The 23,431-nt window shown below is 46.6% G+C and overlaps 1 protein-coding gene across 1 annotated transcript in view; it reads left to right on the top strand.

Annotated features, from left to right (window-relative positions):
- The window catches only part of VSTM4 (V-set and transmembrane domain containing 4), a 91,429-nt gene extending 81,425 nt beyond the window's left edge, over window positions 1-10,004 (top strand). Inside the window, exon 8 of the mRNA XM_032266843.1 lies at window positions 4,998-10,004. Coding sequence (XP_032122734.1) covers window positions 4,998-5,123 — 126 coding nt within the window. The 3' untranslated portion in view covers window positions 5,124-10,004. The remainder of the gene's footprint in view (window positions 1-4,997) is intronic.
- The last annotated feature ends 13,427 nt before the right edge of the window (window positions 10,005-23,431 follow it).

Here is a 23,431-nt window from a genome sequence, read left to right as displayed (position 1 = left end):
TACCTTTTAAAAAATCCCCATCTCCAAATAGAGTCACATTCTGAGGTCTTGGGTGTTAGGGCTTCAACACAGGAAATCTGGGGAATGTAATTCAGTCCATAACAACTAATTTCCTAGAATCTGTTCCTTACCTGTCAAAAGATACCCAGGACTACTTAGTTCACAAAGATCTTGTAAACTTATGAAGCATTCAGAATGTGCACATATGCATGCTATTTCAGCTGACCCTAGAGAGGAGGCGATGCCATTGAAACACTGATTTGTTCAGCACACATGTGTTTAGCACCTTTTATGGGGCAGCCGCTGGGCCAGAACGTTACATAGATCTCATTTCAATCCTCATAATGTCCAACAAGGAAGGGATCATCATTATGTCTGAGCTCCAGTGATGGAACTGGCCCAAGGTCACACAGCTGACCTTTGAACTTAGATCCAAATTCCTCCTGCACCCACGAACTGCAGTCACCCCCAGAACGATGCCTCAGCCACGCTCCTCGCCTCTTTTCTGTGAACACTTTCACTGAACTGAGAGTTAGAAGAATTTCCCTTTATTGCAGCCTTCCTCTGATGCATCAATACGTGCCTGTATCTGACTCTTCATCCCCTCTTGCTCGTAGAATCCCCCTCCAGACTTACTTGTGGGTTCTCCCTGGCTGGTAGTTTTCTCTCTGGTGGGTGATTTTCTAATACTAAAAGTGAGACTAAGGGTTCATGAAACAAGGGGCTTGAGGCACACAAGATACCAAGCTGCTGAATACAACAAGTCCCAGGCCTTTATCTGAGGAACAGAAAGAGAATCTGGCCAGGAGTCTCTGCAGGTTAGGGGAAAGGGAATATAAAGTAAAACCAAACAGCCCTGGGAAAGAGGAAATGGCCAAGTTGCTTCTCACATATTTAGAAAGTTCTGGGGCTCTTTCTAAAGGACTCTGCCAGGACTTCCTAGCAGCAGTTGGTTAACTCTTGCTGCCTGTTTTCCAGTGAACACAACATCTGGACATAAATGTAAAGCTTGCAATGGAATTTACAGTCATAAGAGTGTTTGTGAATAGACAGTTCAACACTCTGGAAGCTTCCGTCCTAAGCTCCACAATTTGTACTAGCACCCCACAATACTTTGTACTTCCTGCATCCCCCAGAATAGGGTGGGAGTTTTAAGAGAGTCATTTTGAGGCCCAGTGGCTATCAGGAAATTAACAGAAGTGCTTCCTCATTCATTTTTAGGGACGCTGGGAGTGATTCCCTAGCTTAAATCTAGGTTGGGTTTGTCTACTAAAGATAACAGTAAAGTTGTATAATCTGAAATAAAGGTGGGGCTTTGCAACAGCCTCCTGATCAGGTTGTGCCCCATTGCAACCACCTGCTTTAACCACTGCTTTCTGCTCCTGGCTCCTGGTTCTATAGTTTACCTCGTCTTACTGATGTGCCCCAAATCTTCTCTAAGCTACTCCTTAGATGCACCTAAATCTTCCACTGAAACATCAGTAAAGAAATGTAGTTTGGTAAAAACCAATGAAGAATATATATTTACCCCTTTCATTGGCCATTAGGAATTTATTTCCAGTTAAACAAGCTGGGAAATGTAATTAGGCACATGGCTGATGGTGATAGTCAAGTATGCATGCCAGAAAAACAATAGGTTCTTTAAAGATGCCAAGGACTGATATTATGCATCTTATCTTGGAAACTATACACTTCACAGTTCTGAGCCTCCTGTGAGGTGCCTCATATCTTCAATCAAATTATTATATTCCAGAAATATGCATAAGGGAAATGATTCTACACATTTTATGGTGGGTTGTTGCTTGTAGCAGTAATTGAAGTACCTTTTCCACTTATGAAAGTACTAATTTTATTTGTTTTTATTGCTTTTCTAGATGCAATTATTTATTTAGTGTGCTTTGGCTTTATTAAATTATATTTACTATAGGAACATCATAAAAATGTATGAAAACAACACATCAGCCAAGCCAGCCTGGCGACCTGTATTGAGAGAGCTAGTGTTATTTTTCATATCCAAACGTAATGGAATAACTTAAGAATAAACAGATAATCTACACTAGAAAACAATGCAATTTCAAGGTAATGTAATAAAACACCTGGACAATACGATTTCATAAATCTTGGTGCTAAAATTTACATGAGTTGGGTTTTGTGTGCTTATTTGAGGACACATGACATTTCTAAATGGAATCATTATAATGGGAAATGTAATTAAACCAAAAAGCAAGAATGTAAACAGGGTTTTTGTTGCTTGCAAGATATGGATGACTAGGAAGCAATGTAAAGACTTTTGGTGTCAAAAGGCAAGCAGAAGGCTCTCGTCCCTATAAATGATCTTAACTTTGAAATTGAAAAATTGCTAGACAATTTGTCTAGGTCACTTGGCAGTCACCTCCAGCAGAGGTGCTGGCTTAAGGAAGTCTTTGTAATTCTTTTTGTCTATTACTTCCTGTGCCTTTTAGGGTGCATCACCTCAAAAGAAAAGAAGTGTTTTGTTTTCGGCATTCTTTTTAAGAAACTCCAATTGAATGCAGATGGTTTACTTGTTTGCAATGGAAACCAGATAAGCAGGAAAGAGGCATACACACTTTGAAAAAAAAAAAAGGAAATCAAACAACACCAAACCAAAGCCGAAAACAGAAAAACCCTAAGTCTAACATCCTAGATTATAAAGAGCAGGGCTGCTTAAATGAAAAGGACTGCGTGGCTATACATTCATGACCAATTTTTATTTTTCTAATTATGGATTAAAATTGATTAATTCATTGTTTAAATATGTGTGCCTACTGCAAAATCCAAATGGTAACAACAAACATACACAGTAAAGGCTGGGTCTCCCTGCAGATGCTCAGGTTACGTCCCTAGAAAGGGCCATGGTTGATGTGCTCGCTGTTTTCTGAATGAGTGCCAAGAGTTCCCAGGATTTTCTGAGTATGTAGAATATGTACCCGCCTATTTACTTACATACATGAATACATGCATATTTACATGGGATATGATAGTGAAATATGCAGTACACATATAGCTTCCTTCTTCATTATTAAAGACTGTACCTTATATTGCATCATACGAATACCCCCATCTCCTACGGATACCTATTTAAGTGTTTACAGTTGTTTGCTTGTACCAAGAAAGGCTCCCACTCGTAGAATAAGAGAGACCTGTATGTTTTGTCAACCTTTTGTTTTTAATGTTTGGCAACTTGAAAGACAAACAAATGATGTCTAAGCGTGACTTTAAGTCTTGGTTTTCTGACAATGAGGGGGTGAGTATCATTTCATCTGTGTCTGAGATGCTTGCATTTTTCCTTCCCATGAACTGCTGGTCTGTCTGTTGTCCTTTGCTGAATTTGCTAGTGGGACCCTGGTTATTATCTTTGTTGAACTGCAAAGCCCTTTAATATGAGCAGTAAATATTTTCCTCATTTTTTTTCAGTTGTCCTTTGATTTTATTTGGAGACTGTTTTGCCATATGTAGCATGAAAATGTACACATCTTTTTTCCATTAATCCTAGGTTTTGTGTCATATGTCAAAATAACTTCCATATTTGGAGACTTATTTTTTTAAAAACCCTCCATCTGTTTTCTAGTAGTTTGATAGGCTTACTTTCCACATTAAAATTTTTAATTCATTTGGAATTAACCTGAGGTTAATGATATAAGGATGGATTTTCTTTTTTCTCAAACGGCTGTCCAAGTATCCCAACAGCATTTATTGAAAAATAATGTTTGGGTTTAATTTTTAATATCACTAGATTTGGATAGCCAATTATTCTTTATTTTAATAATGTTTCTTAATCACATTAAGAAAATATATGTCTACACCTACTTCATTCAAAAATTGTTTTAAACAAAAGTGTGTTTTTAATTTTATTAAGTACCTTTCTAACATCTATAATCATATGCTTTTCTCTTTTGATCTATTACTATATGAATTATATTAATAGACTTTTTCATATCAAACCATTTTCGCATTTCTGGAAAAAATCAACTTGAATATGATTATCTTTTAATGTACTTAATTATCTCTGAGTAAATTTAACTGAAAATTTGTATTAATAAATGATACTGCCCTTCCTTCCTTCCTTCTTTCCTTCCTTCTTTGATGGTACAGTCAGATTTCCTAGAGTTAACGTTTATAATTTCTATTTTTCTGGAACATTATGCATTTTATCCTGTATTTAAAAGATTTTTCAATACATTCAGCAAACTAGTCTTCTTAAAATTTTTTAAATTTCCTTCATTTAGTTTATGCCTGTCTCATTTTTTTTATTTTATTCACTTATGCTTTTTCCCTTTTTATCTTGATTATTTTTCAGTTTATCTGTTCTACTGGTGATTTATACAGTCTGGGTTTATTTCTATGAGGTTCTTCCTTCTGCTTTTCTTTATTTTGTTCCTCTTTTTCTAACTCCTTGTGTTGGAGGCTTGACCCACTTAATTCATGTTGTTTAGCATAAATATTTCAGGCTATGGTTTTCTCTTAGCACTGCTTCAAACATAGGCTTTAGGTTCTGGCAAGGAATATTTTCCTTAGCATTATTTTCAAGATATTTTGAAATTTTAGTTTTATACCAAGCCATTTACAAAAATTTCTGGGTGGTGGTATTCTACTTTTGTTACTAATTTCTAGGATTCTTTTGTTTCTGTCTCCACCTTATATTACCCTTTTGATCAGAGACTGTTAGTTACATTATTTTTGCTCTTCAGCAGTCAAGTTTTCTTTTAGCCTTGTGTTGAGTCATTTTTTGTGAGTGTTTCATGTTAACTTGAAAGCAAATCACACGATCTCGCTGCAGAACATAGTGCTCTATAGAAGATAGTGAGCTCTATCTTATTAATTATGTTATTGGGTTTTATGTAGCCTCTTAAATTTCTTGTCCACTTATTCCTCTTTGAATCCCAAAATGCTATGAACATGCATGCTTGATGAATGAATGTGTGATGTAGAACTCCTGTGGTCAGCTAGAATTGTGTTGTCTTCTTTTTCTCTTATAGCCAAAGATTGCTGAGGAAAACTTAACGTATGCTGAGCTGGAGCTGATCAAACCCCACCAGGCTGCCAAAGGTGCCCCCACCAGCACTGTCTACGCTCAGATCCTCTTCGAGGAGAACAAACTGTAGCACCGCATCCTCCTCCGAGGTTCTATTTAATACCTGCCGCCCAGTTATTTATGAAGCCTTGGAGACAAAGCCCTTATTTCTGTATTTTCACTTGTGCCTTCTGAGTGGTGGGGAGCCCTTTTTCAGTGGCATTCTGGGTGACTTCGAATAGGTACAAGACTGCTCTCCAGCAAAGAATAGGGGCCACAGCCCTTGGACAGATCTCCCAGGACAAGATGTGCCTGGGCTGGAGCCCTGAGCGTAAGGACTCTGATTTTGAGACCAGCCAAGGAGATTTTCTGCTGAGCCAAACCCCTTCCCATTTTCCCCCTCTTTCCCCAGGTTTTCTTTAAAATTATTTTTAAATCTTAATTTTACTCTCTACTCTTCCTGTATCCATGATACAAGCTCATAGTATATAGCTAGAGGAAATGCCATTATGGACCCAACTGTAACATGGCCCATATGTTGGTTTTCCAAGGATCAGATGGCATTGCAATTTGCTGATCATTTCAATCAGCAAACTGCTGATTGCCAGCACCGCCTGAGATGGCATCTCTTGTTTTAAATAGATGCACTGACCGTGGGGATTCAGGCCAGAGGGACAGACTGATTAGATGTGTAAGGTCTGTCTCTGAATGCCATGGTGCCCACCTGAGACCCTGAGGCCACAGGACAAGAAGAACACCATTCTAGAGGGCTTCCATCCCTTCCGCAGGCTGGACCTGTATTGACAGAGAAACATACTCTCTAAGAAGTGCTTACTCACCCTTTTCCAAAGGAGCAGAGATGTTGGCCATCGTAGACGCACTGGGGCACGTGGGCCTCTTCACTGTGTGCCAAGCTCAGCCACCTCTGAGTCAGCACCCACTCCTGTGAGAGGGCGTCTGCTGCCAGGTGCCCTCAGGGTAGGAGAGTGGGAGGTACACGCCGAGCTGGAAAGTGTGTTCTGAAGACCCTCCTCTTGCCAAGTGCCTTGCCCATCACAACCTTGTGTGTGAATTCTAATGGGTTTGAATGGGGGTCAGGGGTGCTTGGGGAAGTTGCTCTGTGGACCTGTAGGACACAGGAATCTCGGACTCGCTGGCGGGGCATCCATTCTGGAAGCACCATCCCGTCAACTGCATTGCTGAGGACATTTCCTGATGTGTGAGTGCACTCTGGGTGGCCATTTACTGCACACTATAGAAACTGTTTGACTATGTAGTGGACCATGTACATATGATAAATTATCTATTTTAAACACAACTGGGGTATGAGTTGTGCCCTCTATATAGCCATGTGACCTTGGCTGACTTTCTTATCCCCTAATGGCCTCAGACTCCATGTTTGTATAAAGATGACTTAACCTCCCATAGAATTCTTGAGAGTAAAATGGGATAATGAATCTTGCCAGGTTCTAGAAACTGTAAATTGCTACACAAATGCTCTGTGTTGACATTCATGCTAAAGCCAGTCTGCATTTTCAAAATGAAAATTTCCTCACTATTTAAGGCTTTCATTGCAATAACTTTAAAAAGCAAATATTTGTTCACCAACTTAGCCCTACGGTAATGTTTCCAAAGACTCATGAGAGCTTATGGTTTATTGGAAAGGGTCCAAATTGGAAGCAGATATTGATTTTCTGGGAGCAAACTCATCTGCCTTTACAAAGTGGAAATTCACCCTCTCTGAATGACACCTGTGTCTCATTCCTCCCTCTCTGCTAGATCTCAAAGTCAGCAAATAAACCATGCAGCTTTTGAGGAAGAAAGACCCATTTGGAAGAACTCACTAGAACTTTCTGAGCATCTCTTTAGGAGGGGAGGATATATGGTTAGCACATCATTTATGTCATAATTATCACAGGGATTTTTAGTTTTATCTTGACAATGTTTTGACAGATGTATAGTGTTTTGAGGGCAGAGGGTGATCTCCTTATTTGCCCAAAGAGCCTTATGGGTTAGTGGGGCCCTGGGGTTGCCAAATGGAAAGGAGAGGGGACACATGAAAAGGAGACTGTGGGGAGAGGGCAACAGGCCAGGGAGTAATATCTTCCCAGACCCCTTAGGTCTCTGCAGAACGGAAATGAACTCCAGTCACCCCCAAACCCAACCACTTAAATCCAAGGAGAGCCTAGGGTTATCATACAGGGGCATTCTACCAAGAAGAACGCATGTTGTTAAGAGCTGGTAGCTCCCAGTTAGAGTCTAACCAGTCACTGTTATATTATAGATTGAGTCCAGCGTCTTTTTCCCAAACTGTGGTCATCACTGCATGAATCCACACTAAGTTGTATGAATGGGGAGCTGCAGATTATCCCCTCCTACTGAAAACACTGTCCAGGGGAATCATGGAAGCTATGGACAGCATCCAGGCAGAGCTTGTCCCACTGTTATCTCCAGAAGCAAACGTCCAAGCTGTGCTCAGAACTGGAAGCAATGGATGACTTGTATCTGGTGCTTGTTTGAGATGATACATTGACATTTATTGCCATAGTAAGCTTTAAAAAATGTGAGCACTCATTCATTCTTTATCCACGGTCCATTAATCATGCATTGTCATTTCCAAAGATAAGGGGAAACATATCGTATATCGGTGAAATAGAAATTAGGGAAAGGTCATCAATCTGTTTTTAGTGTAAGGCATCAATGATAGAAACTATATATGAGTAATTTTCAAAATGGACCATTGCTTATATGTTTAAATGAAGCTAAAACAAGTGTGAACCTGTTGCTTAGAGTGCATTGTCTTCCTTCAGGCAGAGAGAGCAGATGCTGTCAGATTTGGTGGTGAGTTTTAGGCCTTGGCATGGTTGGCCTGGAGTCATCACAGGAAGCCGGGAGGTGTGAAGGGGCATCCACTTAGGTGACACTGTCTTGCCAAGCCAAAGCCCCGAGGCCTGCGCTGAAGCAGCTATAGTGGAGGAGAGGCCTGGAATTCCTTAAGTTCTCCTCTTTATAAATGCACCACCACTGTTAGCTCATGGGGAAAATAAGGAAAAGCCAGGCCCTCCCACCTCCGAACTCTTGTGAGAGTGAAAACAACATGGGACACTTAGAAAATACATTTTAATGTGGGATAATGTGGGCTGGCCCACACAGCAATAAGCCCAAAGTTCTTCTCACTTTGGAGATTATTCATGGCCCTGCTCATCACAGCCTCTGATATGCATGACTGTAACCTAGGCTGAGCCAAGAATGGAGCTCATGCCAGAAATGGTCCCAAGCATGCACGTGACCATCTGGAATCATCAGAATCCTGAGGAGAAAGAAACCATCTTTGCCTTGGACAGTGAAGCTGGAGTGACAGAAGTCATATCTGTTCCCATATCTCCTGCCTAGCAGAGAAGGCTTGGAAGGCAACAGAGACACTGAGCAGGAAGCAGGGAACAGACTGTCCTGGAAGGGTAGGACTCCAGCCTGAGTCCCTAACATCTCCGGACTCTTCTCTTCCGTAAACTCTCTAATTACCCCACTGTTTAAATCCTGGTTTTGGTCTAGCTAGTCAGGTGGCAACATAAAGAATCTGAATAGGGTATGTATCAAAGTTGCTTCCTAGCACAGGAAGCAAAAATCAAAACAACAAAAAAACACTGATATCCATACCCAGGGTGTCCAATTAGGGCACACTGGTGGCTGGATTGCATCCGTGAGCTCCTGCTGCACTGTGCTTCCTGACGCCGAGTGGGCACATCCCTGGCTCTGAAGACGCCTTTCTCAATGGAGAGCTCTCGATGGAGGGCTCCAGGACTGATGCACCCCCTAAGGAAGGGAGCCCTCAGATTTGGAGAGGGACAGCAGCAGGGCCAGAGCAGGACTGAGGGGTGCTCGCGGCAGCAGGTGGAAGGGCACAGGGTGCTAACACAGAAAAGCCATGCCACATGCATGCTGGAGGGAGTCTTTTTGTGTCAGCCTAAAGCTTAGGCTGGCTTCCATGATGGGGACATTGACCCCACCCCAGACCACACTCCTATTTCCATACATGGGACAGAAGCTGTTCCTCAGACAGGAAAACCAAACAAAAATTCATGGTCTATGGGAGGGGTCTGCATTCAGCATGGCCATGCTGGGCTGGAGTGGCCGTGGGGTGTCCAGATAGACGAGCACATAGACAGGCGCTTTCTCAACCTTAGTGCTTGCACAAATCATCGAGATCTTGTTAAAATGTAGATCCTGGCTCAGGACGCCTGCCGTCCCAAGATAGCACCTGGGATTCTGAGTTTCTAACAAGCTCCCAGGGATGTCCATGCTTCTGGTCCTGGGACCAACACTTTGAGTAGCAAGGATGTAAACTGTTGGAAATATGGATCTGGTGCTCATTGCAAGAAAGGGGGTGTCCTCAGGGCATAGGACACTGCCAAAGATTGGGCAAGATTCCCAGGGAGAGGCTGCTCATGCAATGAGAAGGGGAAGGGCTGGGCCTGAGAGGTGGGGAGCACCCATGCTGGCAGATGCACAGCAGGTGAGGAGATCCAGGTGGAGATCAGAGGACAGCAACAGTCAGAGCAGCAGGGGAGAGCCAAGAGAAAGCTGCACCTGGGGGTCTCTCAAAGGAAGAAGGGCTCCGTGTGTGAACTCTGCAGAGGGCAGGGAGAATAGAGGTTGAGCCTTTGCTCATTCTGAATTAATTCAGTATTCATTTTTTAAAGTGCTTTCTTTCTCTGGGAAAAAACAAATTCCCCAATGCACAAGGCTAACAGACATGGGCACTGAGCTGTGTCTTGTCTGCTGAGTGTATTTTCCCCAAAGCAATCCTCATCTTCCTGGGTGGGGGACAGTGATTTGGACAAGACTCTTCCTGAACATGCAGCGTGGTGGGGAAGGGTGGCTGTGGAGGATTTCTGCCCCTTCTGTAGTCATTGGTGAAAGACGACTTGGTGCCTCATTTCTAATAAACACAACTCTATTAGCGTCACTCCAATTTAGTGTCCGATTGTTAAATGTTAATGTACTGCACTCGATAGTTTTAAGTAGAGTTAGAGATGTTTACAGCTTTGGTTAAATGTACCTTGTTCTTCCACATTAAACTTTATTACAGTGTCCTGTATTAGCAAAGAGGAGAAAGCTCATTAGTAGGTGGTTTGTGTGGGGTTCTGGGCCTTGCTGAAGGAATCAGCCTTCTGTTTTCCTTTATGATAGCTTCTTAGCTGCTGGAGGCGGCCAGGGTGATTACTTCCTGTTTATGTGTACAATTAGTACCTCAGACTCATGGGTCTACGGATGGATCTCAGGGAAGCCATCAACACCCAGGAATTTTTGTGGACATTTGTACTGTGTGTGTGAGGGTCTGGTGTTCTCTTCAGTTTTCTGAAAGGGGTCTGTGGTCCACAAAAGATGGAGCCTTTAGAGAGGGTCCTAAGCCCATGTTCTGCCACAGTGGACCCAGAGAGCATCATGAGGAAGCTGGGCAAACTAAGGAGATGGAAAGGCACCTGGAGCCTGCCAACCTCCCTGGCATTCTCACTCTAAAACCTCCCTCTGCACCAAGCTCTGGCTCCAGGAAGCCTCCCTGCTCCCACCCACACTCCTGTTGGCTGGGGGAACCTCTTGCAGGGCTGATCTTTGGCTCAGCTAAGGATTGGGGATACCCAATCTTCCCCTTTGTGGGGTCTCCTCCATCTCTCTTCTCCCTCAGCCCATCTGTAGGTTCCCAGGTTCTCATAGTACCCCAGTTCTGAGTGCCCTGTGGCTGCACCCCGGCCCATCTCGTAGTTTGGAATTCCTTAAAATGTTGTAACTGAAATCAGGTTCTCCTACTCGCTGCTGGGAAGCTAAACTTAAGATTTGGTGGAAGGAAACGCAGGCTTATTCAAGAGCTGACAACCTGAGGAGAGGGCAAACTAGTGTTGTAGAGACATCTCAAGTCAATAGAAATTCTAGGCTCTTTTTTTGTCAAAGACATGACCAACAGCTGCTAACATCTGGGCACCAGTGAGGGGCCAGGAAGTTGGAAAATCCTTTGTCCTTGGTCAGATCACAAAGCTCCTATAAACCTTTAATGAAACATAGTTGTTTACATACTTCTCCTTTAATCCCAGAGTTAGTTTCAAAAACTACATGATTACTGTTTTTGCGTTTTATCTCAGTGCCCTAAAATTATCCTAACCTACGTGCAGGAATGGGTAAGGGCTCCCTTGATTGAAAATGGAGTTAGTTGTGTTAGTTCTTTTGCTGTTTCATTCTTACAATGTCTTATTACTGCTTCTCCTCATTCTTCCACCTCATCAGGATTCACTTCTTGTTTCTTTGGGGGTCTCCTTCACCATGTAACCCCACTGCTTTTTCGCATCTTCAACTTCTCCTCCCATCTCCAAAATGACAAGTGTTTCTCAACCTGCGCAGACCCTCCCAAGCCACCATTCTCCTCTGGTTCCTTCTCTCCGCAGCCTGGAGTCTATGCTCCCTGCTCTCTGCTGTCTGTCTCTCACCTCTCACCTTCTGCTGGCTGCTTGTGCTCCCACTCCCCTGAACTCCGCTCTGCCCAAGCCCTCTTGGGTTTGCTGCTGAGCATGTGTTCTCATGCAGAAAATGCCTTATTTCCGAGCACTGTTCAGCTGTATCCCGAGGACCGCACCTCCACAGTCCCTGTGGAGTCCTCTCCTGAGCTCCACATCTGCCTACGAGTTCCCCTCTGCAGCTCCCTCATGACTCTTGGAAGTACACACCCAATACGGAATGTATCAGAGCACCTTGCACCCCTCAATACCCAGCCATCCTGGTTAGGGCCGCACTGCTCACCCTGTGGCTAAAGCTACAAATCTAGCATTGGAGATACGGGCCACTGGCAGCAGCAGTGGAATCACTGCTGACTTTTATTGAAAAGGCCAGGTGCCCAGCACCGTGCTGAGTACATTTTCTGTCTCATCTCATTAAACCAGTGCTATTCTACCCTAATTTGCAGATGAAGAAGCAGAAGAGCTCAGCTAGCTGGCCCAGGATGGCAGAGCTGGAATCCTCCCCTCTCCTGTTCATACCCTCTGCATGCCGGCACCTTCCCACCTCATCTCCATTCACATAGCTCCTGCTTACCATCAGCTCTGATCACCTCTCTCGTGGACCACCACTCTGACCCCTGACCTCTTCCCGGCTGTCTAACCCACCATCTGACATATAGACTGGCCGAGTCACCCCTGCCCAATGTCCTGCCCTGACTGCCCTCCAGATGGCCAGCACCTTTGAGGAATAGCGAGGCCCTTTGTACATGGCTCCCACCTGCCTTTCTGGTTGTACATCTTGAGGTTCCCCCTCTGTGCTGTTGACCCAGGCCTCGGTGGCTGTGAGATGCCACCTTGGAAGTCCAGCCCAGAGTGGTATGGAGCGCCATGGCTTCAAGAGCAGGGCTGGGTGTGGGTATGTCCCATGGCCATGGCAGCAGTGGCTATGATCAGAGCCCGTGGTATGCTGCGAGCAGGCATCTGGGGACTGATGAGATCCCCACAGGAAGCCAGCCACCCAGCCCTGTCTTCAACAGTGTCTGGAGCCAGAGAAGCAGGAAGCCCAGGGGAGGTCTCATGCTCCCCCAGCCCCCCAGCACCACCAACACAGCTGCTGGCTGTGATGACAGCCCCTGTGGCAGCACAGAGCTGGTGTTCAGTGGGAAGTGCCTCAGCCCTCAGGAGGTGAGCGTAATGAGGACTGAACCCAGGGATACCTAAGAAGACGCCTTCTGGGTGTTCTTCGATGTGTTAATGGAGGGACAGTCAAAGGAAGGGCAGGGCCAGCCCTGGTGGGGGAGTGGGACTCAAGAGGCCTCCCTGTGCAGTGGCAGATTTTTGTCTCCACCCCGAGGTAGCAGTGCAGGCCTCACCAGGTGCCAGAGGATGGTGACGTGGTTTCCAGGAACATGGCCTCTCTATAGAATGTCCTCACTAAAAGAGACACTTGAGGTTGTCTACTTAAACTCCCCTTCTATTCCCTGCCATTTATACAAAAGACCACAATTTAAAGGAGAGTTTAGGCCACAGAGATCCAGGGTGGGCATCAGGATCCGGACTCAGGCTTTCTCTGCCCCTTCCATAGCCTCTCATGCCCTGGTTCTTGTCTATGGCCTCCCCTCCCAATCCGGGAGGGTGGTCAAGGCCCAGCCTTCTCCATCAGGGCTGGATGGGACCATTCAGTGGAAGGTGGCGGCTGTGTGCCTCCTGTTGAAAGAAGCCATTCCACGGGTGGGAACTGTCTCCTACATGAGCTTAGCTTGCTCAAGGCACATTTCAGAGGTCAATGTCAGTTCCACAAATCTTTTCTGAACTCCTACTATGTCAGACCCTGAATTCACACAGTATTCATGTGTTCACATAGAAGCATGCCAAAAGGCAAAATATCCTGTCATGGTTACTGTTGCCAGAGTATCTGCTGTTAGCCAGGCATGGTGTCAGGGACTGCACGGCAGCCCAGAAAGGCAGGTAGCGTCATTGCTACTGGACGGTCTGAGAAATGAGGTTCAAGATCATCATAAGAGACCTGCCAAAGGCCGCATTGTTAGTTGCAGAATGGATTCAAACTCAGGGTTTCCCAGTACCAATCCTGTGCTCTTCCTATTATGGCATAGGAAGTATGAGTTATATCAGAACCAAAAGAGGTTCTGGTAAAAGACCCTAAAGAGAAGTAGCCCCAAGGTGTCCAGGAAACTGAAAGGAGGAAAGAGTTAGGACAGACTCTGGAGGAAGTGTCTGTCTGAGTAGAACCCTGGTGGCGGGGCAAGAATCTGCCTGGAGGCTGAGGGCAGGGACTTTCCTGGACTATAAAGACTAACCTGCAGGGCCAGTCCTGGTCTGGGAGTGGACTCTTCCGGGGAAGCAGGCCTCTTCCAGGAAAGTGCTAGGTCCCAGACAGCAGCAGCATTGGCATCTGGCCCCTTGGTGGCCAGCCCACTTTAGGGACTGTAATAAACAGCGGACCCAGAAGCTACCTGGGAACTGAGATGGGCCTCAGGCATTTCAGGTAGTGTACAAACGAAGAGGGCTCTGGTGGCTTCACACTGTCTCTCCCAACCAGCTCATAAGGTTGTCTTATTCCAGGATGAGGAAACTGAGGACATTCAGAGGTTAGAATATATGCTACAGTGAAAAGGATACTCTGGTATAGCTATGGGGTGGCCAAAAGAGCAAAAAGATTAATTGCAGAGGAAAGTTCTGTGCCTTAAGCCCTCACTATGTCCTGCCATCCTCCACACTGTCATCCCCAGTGAAGGGAGCTGGAGGGCCCGGTAGCTTCTAGCTTCTATTTGTTTTATTTTGACAGATTGGGAATCCATGCAAATTATTGTCCCTATGGTTGATTCCAGATATCTGAGTAAAGATGGAGACAGTTGCTAATGTACAATCTCTGGTTTATTTCCAGCTGGCCATTGACAGCACATGACTGGCTGGAAGAGATGTCAGTGAGGTTATTCACCCAGGATTTGGAACTTCTTGAGTTAATAGACATGGGTGTGCAGAGACACACTGTTTTCTTGACTCTCTCCCAGCCCTCAATCCTGGAGACTTCTCCTGTCTATCTCAATATGGACAGCAACCACACTACTTGAGGCTGACACCACCATCTGGTGGCAATCCCTGAAAACCTGCGGAGTGTCTTGGCTTCCACCCATCCTTCACATACACCTGTCCTCCATTGTAGCTTCATTATAGCTCAGCTGGTTTTTTTTTGCCTCTCCTCTGTATTCTTGTACATTCTCTTCCTAATCCAACCTTGCTTCAAATCTCTCTCTGTTTTCATTTCATTCTCTGCCTTTCCCTCTCTCCCTGTCTCCACTGGCAAGTAAAACGGTAACGTGTGTCACATGCAGGCTGCAAACTAACTGAGCATTCCAAGCTGTGCTCTCTGGTTTGGGCACCAGACTCAAGACTGGATTTCCCAGAAGGGGCTTGGTGTCTGGAGTTGTTTCTCCTCACACGCAATTTGCTTTCTCTTGCCGCAGCTATGGCTTTTCTCACTGTAACGTGAGCATCAGCTTTAGGGTCAGAAGCTCTGGTCCAAAACCCGAGTCTGTTTTTCCATGGCTTTGTGTCGTTGAGAAGCCATTTGAGCTCTCTGACCTGCAGTATCCTCATTTGAAAAGTGGCTAGGGCCAATAGGGTTTAAACCGTCACTTTCCCATCTGGAACAAGTCCGTCTCCAGGGCAGAGGGCAGGGGTGGGCAAGGATGCTGCAAGGAGGGACAGGCATGTGGGGGGGCTGTGCCCCAGGGCTGAGCTGCCCATAGGACTGGAGCTGGGAGTGGTTATGCTGGGAGGTCGAGGGCCCAGGGCTGGTTCCCTCATCAGCTTGCTCTTGGCATGGCCTGGAGATAAAACCCTCTGCTAATGTCATACGACTTGTGTGAACACATGGGGCACTGTGCCCAGCACAGAGGCCGTTCCGTAAGGGTCAGCTCCCATCATTGCTGGGGACCTTCCCTGACCCTGGCAATCATCCCAAGCTCCTAGCAGGGCTTGTCTGGCAGGGTCTTCCCTCCTTGGACTGTTCTTCCCTGAGGAACAAGGTCATTAAAGGACGGCTTTCTTCCCGCCTGGGGACAGTGAGCCCCACTGAGGGCAGGCCTGGTCGGCTGGGTCACCATGCTATCCCTGCCGCCTGTCACCGAGCTACTACCTCACGTTGTTTCTCAATACTTAGAAATACAGCTAACTGCGGAGAAGGACTGGGAAGGTGCTTTGAAAACAAAACGAAAAACAAAAGAAATATACAACCCACAGGCAGGGATTTCTTTTTTTTTCCCCTATAGATTTTGTTTCTCCCTAAAGGCATCCAAATTCTCTATCCCAAACCACATTGTCCAGAGCTTCCACAACTCAGCAAAATAACCAATGCTATATTTATCCTGTTGGCAGCCTCCTCTGCCAGTTTCCATCAAAGACCAGCCTGAAATAACATGCTTGTCTGGGGGTGGTGACACAGCTGAGGTGGCTGGCGGCACCCTCTGCTGTGGCAGGGCCTGGGTGGCCTTGATGGGAATCCTGGGTATTTACACCTTGGGGCCCTACAGAGGCTCCTTCTCTGTGAAACAAGAAAGAGCTGGTACATTTTTACAGAGAAGCACTGGACCAGTGTGGACCAGGGAGCCAGCTCAGGGTTAGCCCCCACACACTGAGCTCAGCTCTCCCCAGCAGCATCTAAAGGCACCCCAGTCAGAAAATCACAGCTAAGATCTTGGATCTGGGGGAAATGACCTCAACTTCCTAAGAAAAAGCCTGGCCTTAGTATCCAGATAGTTTCAGGCTACTATGTACAGGCTTGAACCGATTTTTTAAAAAGCAAAAGACAAAATTTTATTCCCCCAGATGTAATCCCAGCTCTGGAGCAAGGTTGTGAGAGTCACTTATGTTTGTAAATTGCTTGTAGTTTACAAAGTATGTTCCTGGTATATTGTATTTTTCCCCTGAACCCAACACATATGTATTTTAAGTGCTCTCTCTGAGGAAAGGCCAGGGGTTGGTCTAATTTTAACCCACTCCAGGACTTCCTAGCTATTTAAGAAAGGCAGAGGCATCTCCTGCTGCCCCTTATACCCCGTAGGCTCACTCCCTCATGCGCTTCGTCCATATCAAGTTGCCTTTCATCCTCCAGTGATGCCGCATCACTGTCTGCCCCGCAGTCTGTGATGTTCAGACAGGCTCCATGTTTTCTTCTGAGTAACTGTGTGACTCTGCAGGTCACGCACTGGCATCTTGAAACAGAGAGAAGGGGAGCTTTTAAACATGCGCAAGGCCAAGTCAGGCCCACGCAGCACAGATGACCTTGCGTTCACCCTCTGAGTGCTCCAGTATGCTGCATGTGCCCTGCAGGGTTGTCCCCACTAGGATACATGTTTCCCTATTTGTATTTTTTGTTTGTTTTATTGTGGCAGACTTATGTAGCATAACATTTACCATTTTAACTATTTTCAAGTGTACAGTTCAGTGGCATTAAGGGCATCCACACTGCTGTGCAACATCATCCCAAACTGAAACTCTGTCCCCATTAATAACTCCTCATCCCCCTCTACCCACCAGCCTCTGGGAACCATTACTCTGCTTTCTGTTTCTTTCTTAAAAAAAAGTATTTTATTTTAAGTTCCAGGATACATGTGCAGGATGTGCAGGTTTATTATACGAGTAAACCTGCGCCATGGTGCTTTGCTGCACATATCAACCCATTACCTAGGGATTAAGCCCTGCATGTATTAGCTATTTATCCTGATGCTCTCCCTCCCCTCACCCCTGAAAGGCTTTGTTGTGTGTTTTTCTCCTTCCTGTGTCCATGTGTTCTCATTGTTCAACTCCCACTTATGAGTGAGAACATGTGGTGTTTGATTTTCTGTTCCTGTGTTAGTTTGCTGAGGATGATGGCTTCCAGCTTCATCCATGTCCCTACAAAAGACATGATCTCATTCCTTTTTATGGCTGCATTGTATTCCCTGGTGTATATGTGCCACATTGTCTTTATCCAGTCTATCACTAATGGGCATTTGGACTGATTCTATGTCTTTGCTATTGTGAATAGTGCTGCAGTGAACATACACGTGTATGTGTCTTTATAATAGAATGATTTTGTTTCTATACATTTGCCATTTATTTGTGGATGGACCCCTGGGTTGTTTCTGCTTTTAGCTGTTGTGAATAATGAGGCTATGAACATGGACACACAAGGACCTTTTGAGTCCCTGCTTTCCAAGGGTGCTTGCTTCCTAAGAGGCTTTTAGTCATCACACAGCACACGGCCTCTCATTCCCAGTGCCCGATAAACTCAGGGGGACTTCAAAAAGGTCATGGGAAAATAGAATTTATATAAATACACACTTTATTTTTCAATATAAACTCCATCAAGGTCAAGACACTTTTGTAGACAGTGATGCCAGCCATTTAGTCCATCCCTAAAGAACTGAAGATCTCAGGAGTTTAACCACATCAATGCTGTCTTTCTTACCTTACTAAATGAAGAAAAATGGATGCTCTTTACCTATGTTTTAAGATTAGGAAAGAAAAAGAAGTCAGAAGGAGCCCAATCATGGCTGTAAAGTGGATGCTTAATGATGTCCATCAAAGTGCTCACAAAATTGCTCTTGTTTGACGAGAGGAATGAGCAGGAGCTTTGCCGTGGTGGTGAAGGACTCTCTGGGAAGATTTTCCAGGTGTTTTTCTGCCAAAGCTTTGTTTTTCTCAAAACACTTTCATAATCAGCAGATGTTGTTGTTCTTTGGCTCTCTAGAAAGCCAACAAGCAACACGCCTTGAGCATCTCACAAAACTGTTGCCATGACCTTTCCTCTTGACCCGTCCACTGTTGCGACAGGTAGGCATTGCTTTGACCGTGCTTTGTCTTCAGGATTGTACTGTTAAGGTCATGTGTTGTCTCCTGTTAGGATTCTTCAAAGAAATGCTTTAGGATCTTGATCCCACTTGCTTAAAATGTCTGTGGAAAGCTCTGCTCGTGTCTGCTGATCACAACGGTTTTGACACCCTGGAGTGGAGTGCGCTCAATTTTAATTTTTCAGAGTTGTGTAAGCTGACCAGTGGCGATGTCGGTGATGTTGGCTGTTGTTTCTGCTGTGAATCATTGGTCCTCTTCAGTGCAGGCCCAAACGAGAGGGATGTTTTCCTCACAAACTGATGCGGATGGTCTCCTGCTACAGGCTTCACGCTCAACGTCGCCTCTTCCCTTCTCAGCACAAGTTACTCATTTGTAAACTGAGTTTACACATGAGCTTTGCCATGGTGGTGAAGATTTTGTGGGGGGGGCACTGCCCTCATAACCTTTTTGTAAAGCATTGATAATCTCACCACTTTACCCAAACTTCACTATAAATTTGATGTTTGTTCTTACCTCAATTTTAGCAAAATTCATGTTCTGAAAGGGACTTTTTTCGAACCCATCATGCCTGACCCTTCTTAGTGTCTCAAACTAGATGCTGTTCAAAAATGTTATGATGAGTTATTATGACTTAATTTTATGCAAAAACATTTGAAATGCAGCATAGTTTTTTCATCATAAGCATTTTCCATGAGCTTTGTGAAGACCCCTCATGTGCCCGGGCTGCTGCCATGGCCATTCCTCACCTCTTAGGAGCACGGGGTCCTACATTGCCACAATGAAGATGTCTTTGGAAGTCAAAGTTCTCTTTCAGGGACATTTAGAAATTGTGATATATTAAATTAATGATAACCAAGGATAAATGTTAGGGACTAAATTAGTCACTAAATTAAGTATCTAATTTGTAATTAAGACCATTCTGTTTCTGTAACTCAGTGCTTGGGGGATTGAAGTGGCTTGAATGAGAATTGGAGAAAAGCTGCAATAGCTGGTTTTCACAGTAGAATGTCCTAGTAGTCGTCTGAGGTCTGCACCTGATCTGGTTCCTTGAAGCAATGCCTCATGACCCCCGAGCAGGGAGGGGCTCAGGGTCTGGTGAAAGCGACCAGCACACGTAAGAACTCTAACCCAGGTGAGCCTCTAACGCAGGAGCCATTGGCCTAACTCCATCCATTCTGATTAGCTCAGCAGGGGTGCTGTTGTTTAGTTCATTGAGAGGAAACTTAAAGCCCTGCTGGAGTTCAGCATGTGGCAGAAGGACGCCAGGGCTGGTGAACCTCAGTGTGGGGCTTAGACACCCCGTGATGTTCTTGGAAGCCTCGAGCCTTCAAGCATTTTCAGCCACTTTCTTGCAGTTTCCAGTTTCTTCACCACTCTGAGTCTCATTCTCACCTATGAAACGGAGAGGTTTCCTCTCAGGCTGGTGACTAGCCTCAAAGAAGCTTGCACAGCAAAGGGCTGCAGCCTGCCCAGGACCAGCTCCTTGCTCAGGGCACGGCCTTCAGTGCAGATCTCCTTTCCCGGGCCTGCTGGCTGCCCCCCTGCTGCTTCACTGCAAGTGACCAACCTGGAGCCTCAGGTTTCCTCACCCACAAGGCTCTGACAATGTTGGCATCCTTGAAGACTTTTCTGAGGTTGAGGCAAAACTGCACAGTAAACTCTGTGCAGGGACCGGTCCACGGCCGATGCGGGCTGGGCGGTTGTGGCTCTCCCTAGGCAGCCGGGATTCGGAGTTTCAGAGGCTTTCCTCTGCCTGTGCCCCCTGGGTCTTAATGGCTGCCTGGGGCCTCTGGCGGGGGCTGCCGGGTGGGAGTCTCCCCAGCAGACCTCTGCTCAAGCGATGCTAATTGTGCCTGAGAGAACGGCTCACTAGAGTGGAAAATAGTCCTCATATATCTAGCTGAAGACGATAATGACCTTTTAAATAACAGAAGCAATTTTATTTCAATACCTCAATTACTCTGAACTCTCAAATGTCAAAGTGCTCGGCACTTTCAAAATAGCTTAATATAGACATTTATAGCACTTAGACACAGCTAGTTTCTTATCTAACCTAATTATGTGTTGTACAGGAAATGGCGAAGCTCACCATCTGTGTTATTTTTCACAGTGATCCCCATGCACAGCCCTGGGCTCTGCCTGGAGTCGGCCAGGGGAGTTTCTCCCCCGCAGAGAGTGCTGCTGCTCTGGGAAGAGGCGGGGATGGGGCTCTGCCAGGGCATAACCTCCAGCTACACGGGCAGAGAAGGTTAAAGGTGGCCTTCCCAGTTCGGTGAATGTCAACAGCACTGCGCCCTGACGCAGGACGGCTCTCACCTGTGTGGGGTGCGAGGGCCCCTGGGAGCAGAGGAATGGCCAGGGAGGGGGCCAGGGTGAGCTGGGTTGGGGTAGGTGAGGGCACTTCTGCCTTGTCGGGCAAAGCCAGTAGTCACCTTCCCAGGATGTGAGATGGGGTGAGGTCAGGATCACCTGGTATGGCCGGCAGCACCTTCTGCTCCTCCTTCCCACCTCTGCCCGCCCTTCTCCACATCTGCACCAGAGGCCACCTGGGTGAGGGGCCCTCTGTGTCCCATGCATTTCCTCTCTTACTTGATTCCTGCCACTCTCCATCAACTTCCCCGAATCACAGCCGCCTCCTTGCTGCTTCTCAGAACGGCCCCTGCCCCAGGACTGGCACTGCTCACCCCAGTACCTGGAATCTTCTCCAGGACTCCCATATGGCCATGCCCTCATTTCTCCAGCTCCCAGATGCCACCTTTTGGGGAGGCCATCCTGACCACCTTATCACATTTTCTCTCCCGTGTGCTCCCTCACCCCTTCCCTGCTAGTTCAATGTTTTGTTTTTCTTCCTTAGAGTGGCACCTCACATATGAGGTTTGATGCTTCTGTATGCATTGTCTGTTTCTCTGAGCAGAATGTAAGCAGATTGCAGGCTGGGGCTTTTGCTTATTACTCACTTCTGTATCTCCAGTGCCAAGACATAGTAACCACTTAATGAATACATGCTGAGTGTATGGTGGTTGTGTGAAGGGAGGGAAGGAAGAAAAGATGGCACCACTCCAGGTTGCGACATCTGTGAAGGGGGTTGCAGCCCAGGGCTCCCGCCAGGCCATGGTGGATGGCTGGGTGACAAGCACGCTCTGCAAGCCCACCTTCACCACTTACTGTCTGGGCCAGGCACCCAGCTAGGAGAATGCATGCATTGCACACTACACACTTTCATCCTCCAACAGGATTGGATATACTCATTGACGTTTTACAGATGTAGAAACTGAGGCTTGGAGAGGTCACACAGGGTTCCACGAGTTCCTCAGCTAGAGATGGGCAGAGCTGGGACATGGGGCACAGTCTGTCCTGCTCCAAAGCTGCATCTTAGCCAGGCTGGGTGCTCCTGGCTGGTGTAGCTTCTGTGAGGCCGCCCATCATGGCAAGGCCCCCGCTGGGCCTGCTGACTTTCAGGCCCTCTATGCCCTGCCCAGGCCCTGTCTCAATAGGAGGGACCTCCGGGAGGGGAGGGGGCAGGCAGCCCCTGCTCCCAGCACGCTGCCCACTCTCACACCTGCTGTCCTCCCCACATGCGGTGCAGCACAGGACTGGAGACTCCTCGGCTGAGATCAGCCACAGCAGCACTGCCCGCTCTGACCATTACCCTGCCCTTGGCAAGGTGCTGTGTAGCACTGTGGAGGCTTCCTTTCAGTTTGTCATTCATTCCATCTGCCTTATGGAGCACCCGCATGGGGCCAAGCCTCACTAGGCAAAACAGGCAGAGAGATGTAAACAGGACATGATCTCTAATCTTGGGGCCCTCACAGATGTGTGGGGGAGTTGGAGAGCGTACTGACATGGCCTGTTGGTGCCATAGTGCAGCCCTTCCTCTCCCTGAATCCTCTTCCCCCACAACCCAGGTGGCATGAGGAGACTTCCTTGGGCAGCTTATGGGAAGAGGAGGGACAAGTTTTTATGCCCCTGCCCTGTGGAGTAGATGCCACTTCCCCACACCCAGGTGCCTCCTGAGGGAGATGGGCCCCTCCACTGGTTCATAGCCCCTCTGTCCCTGTAGCAGGCTGGGCCTGGCACTGGCACTGCAGCAGGAGGTAGACAGGGTTCCCCGTGTTCGTGGTTGGACTCTTCGGGGGAAGCAAACACAAAGTACCACCTGCTCCTCACTTCCCACTCAGAGGAGGAGGTGCCATGCCCTACTCAGATGGCCTGTGTGAGGGCAGTGGGAGCACAGGTGAGAGGGGCAAGGGAGGGAGAGGGAGGGCCACATCTCAGAGCCAAGGAAAGAACCCTGGAGCTGAGTGTCCCACTTGGAGGCTCAGCACTGTTGGAATTCCTGACCAGGACTTGCAGCCCTTTGTGGCAATATGGTATCAGATGGGGAGATAGACTCCCTGAACCCAGGCCCTCTCAGCTTGGACTTGGCACTCAGCACCTCCCAGCATCAGTTTCGCTGGCTACAAGGCATGAGGATGAGACGTGGTAGCACGTATCTGCGCTGTTCTGCCTTGCAGCTCCCAGTCCTCTGACAGGCACCCCTCCGTAACCGCCTTCCTGCTTTCCTCCTGTGTCCCACATGTCCCATCTCAGGGGCACCAGCTCCTGCACAGCACTCCTCACTAGCTGTGAGCTTCTCATTTTCTCCTGGTCTGCCTGGAAGACTAGATTGTAAAATACCCCAAGCTGGGGCTTTATTTGTCTCATTCACCCTTGTGTCTTCGCACCTAGAATATTAGGTGCTCAATAAATAATTAAGAATAAATGTGGAATGAATGGTGGAGTGGGTTCTCCTGAAAATTGTTTAAAAATGTGTGCAAATTATAGCTCCAAGGAACCTAGGTCAAGGAGATGCTGTGGTTGTTCTCTTTTCACACTCACAAAGTGAGCATCACAGCGAGATGAGGGCTTCTGCACAGTTCCCATGCCCTGAATCTCCCAGAGGTGTTGTCCAGGGTTGTCAATTAAAACAGGATCTGGGGCCAGTCTAATATTGTCCACACCTGAAGCAGCCTGCAAAAACAAAGTAGTAAGAAATGGCAGGCTCTGCTGCAAACTGGAA

This window comes from Sapajus apella, unplaced genomic scaffold (genome assembly GCF_009761245.1).
Source record: "Sapajus apella isolate SASKATOON/1434 unplaced genomic scaffold, GSC_monkey_1.0 scaffold161, whole genome shotgun sequence".
Taxonomy (NCBI): domain Eukaryota; kingdom Metazoa; phylum Chordata; class Mammalia; order Primates; family Cebidae; genus Sapajus; species Sapajus apella.
Note: the sequence above shows the minus strand (reverse complement) of the source record. Positions and strands in the feature narration are given on the sequence as shown.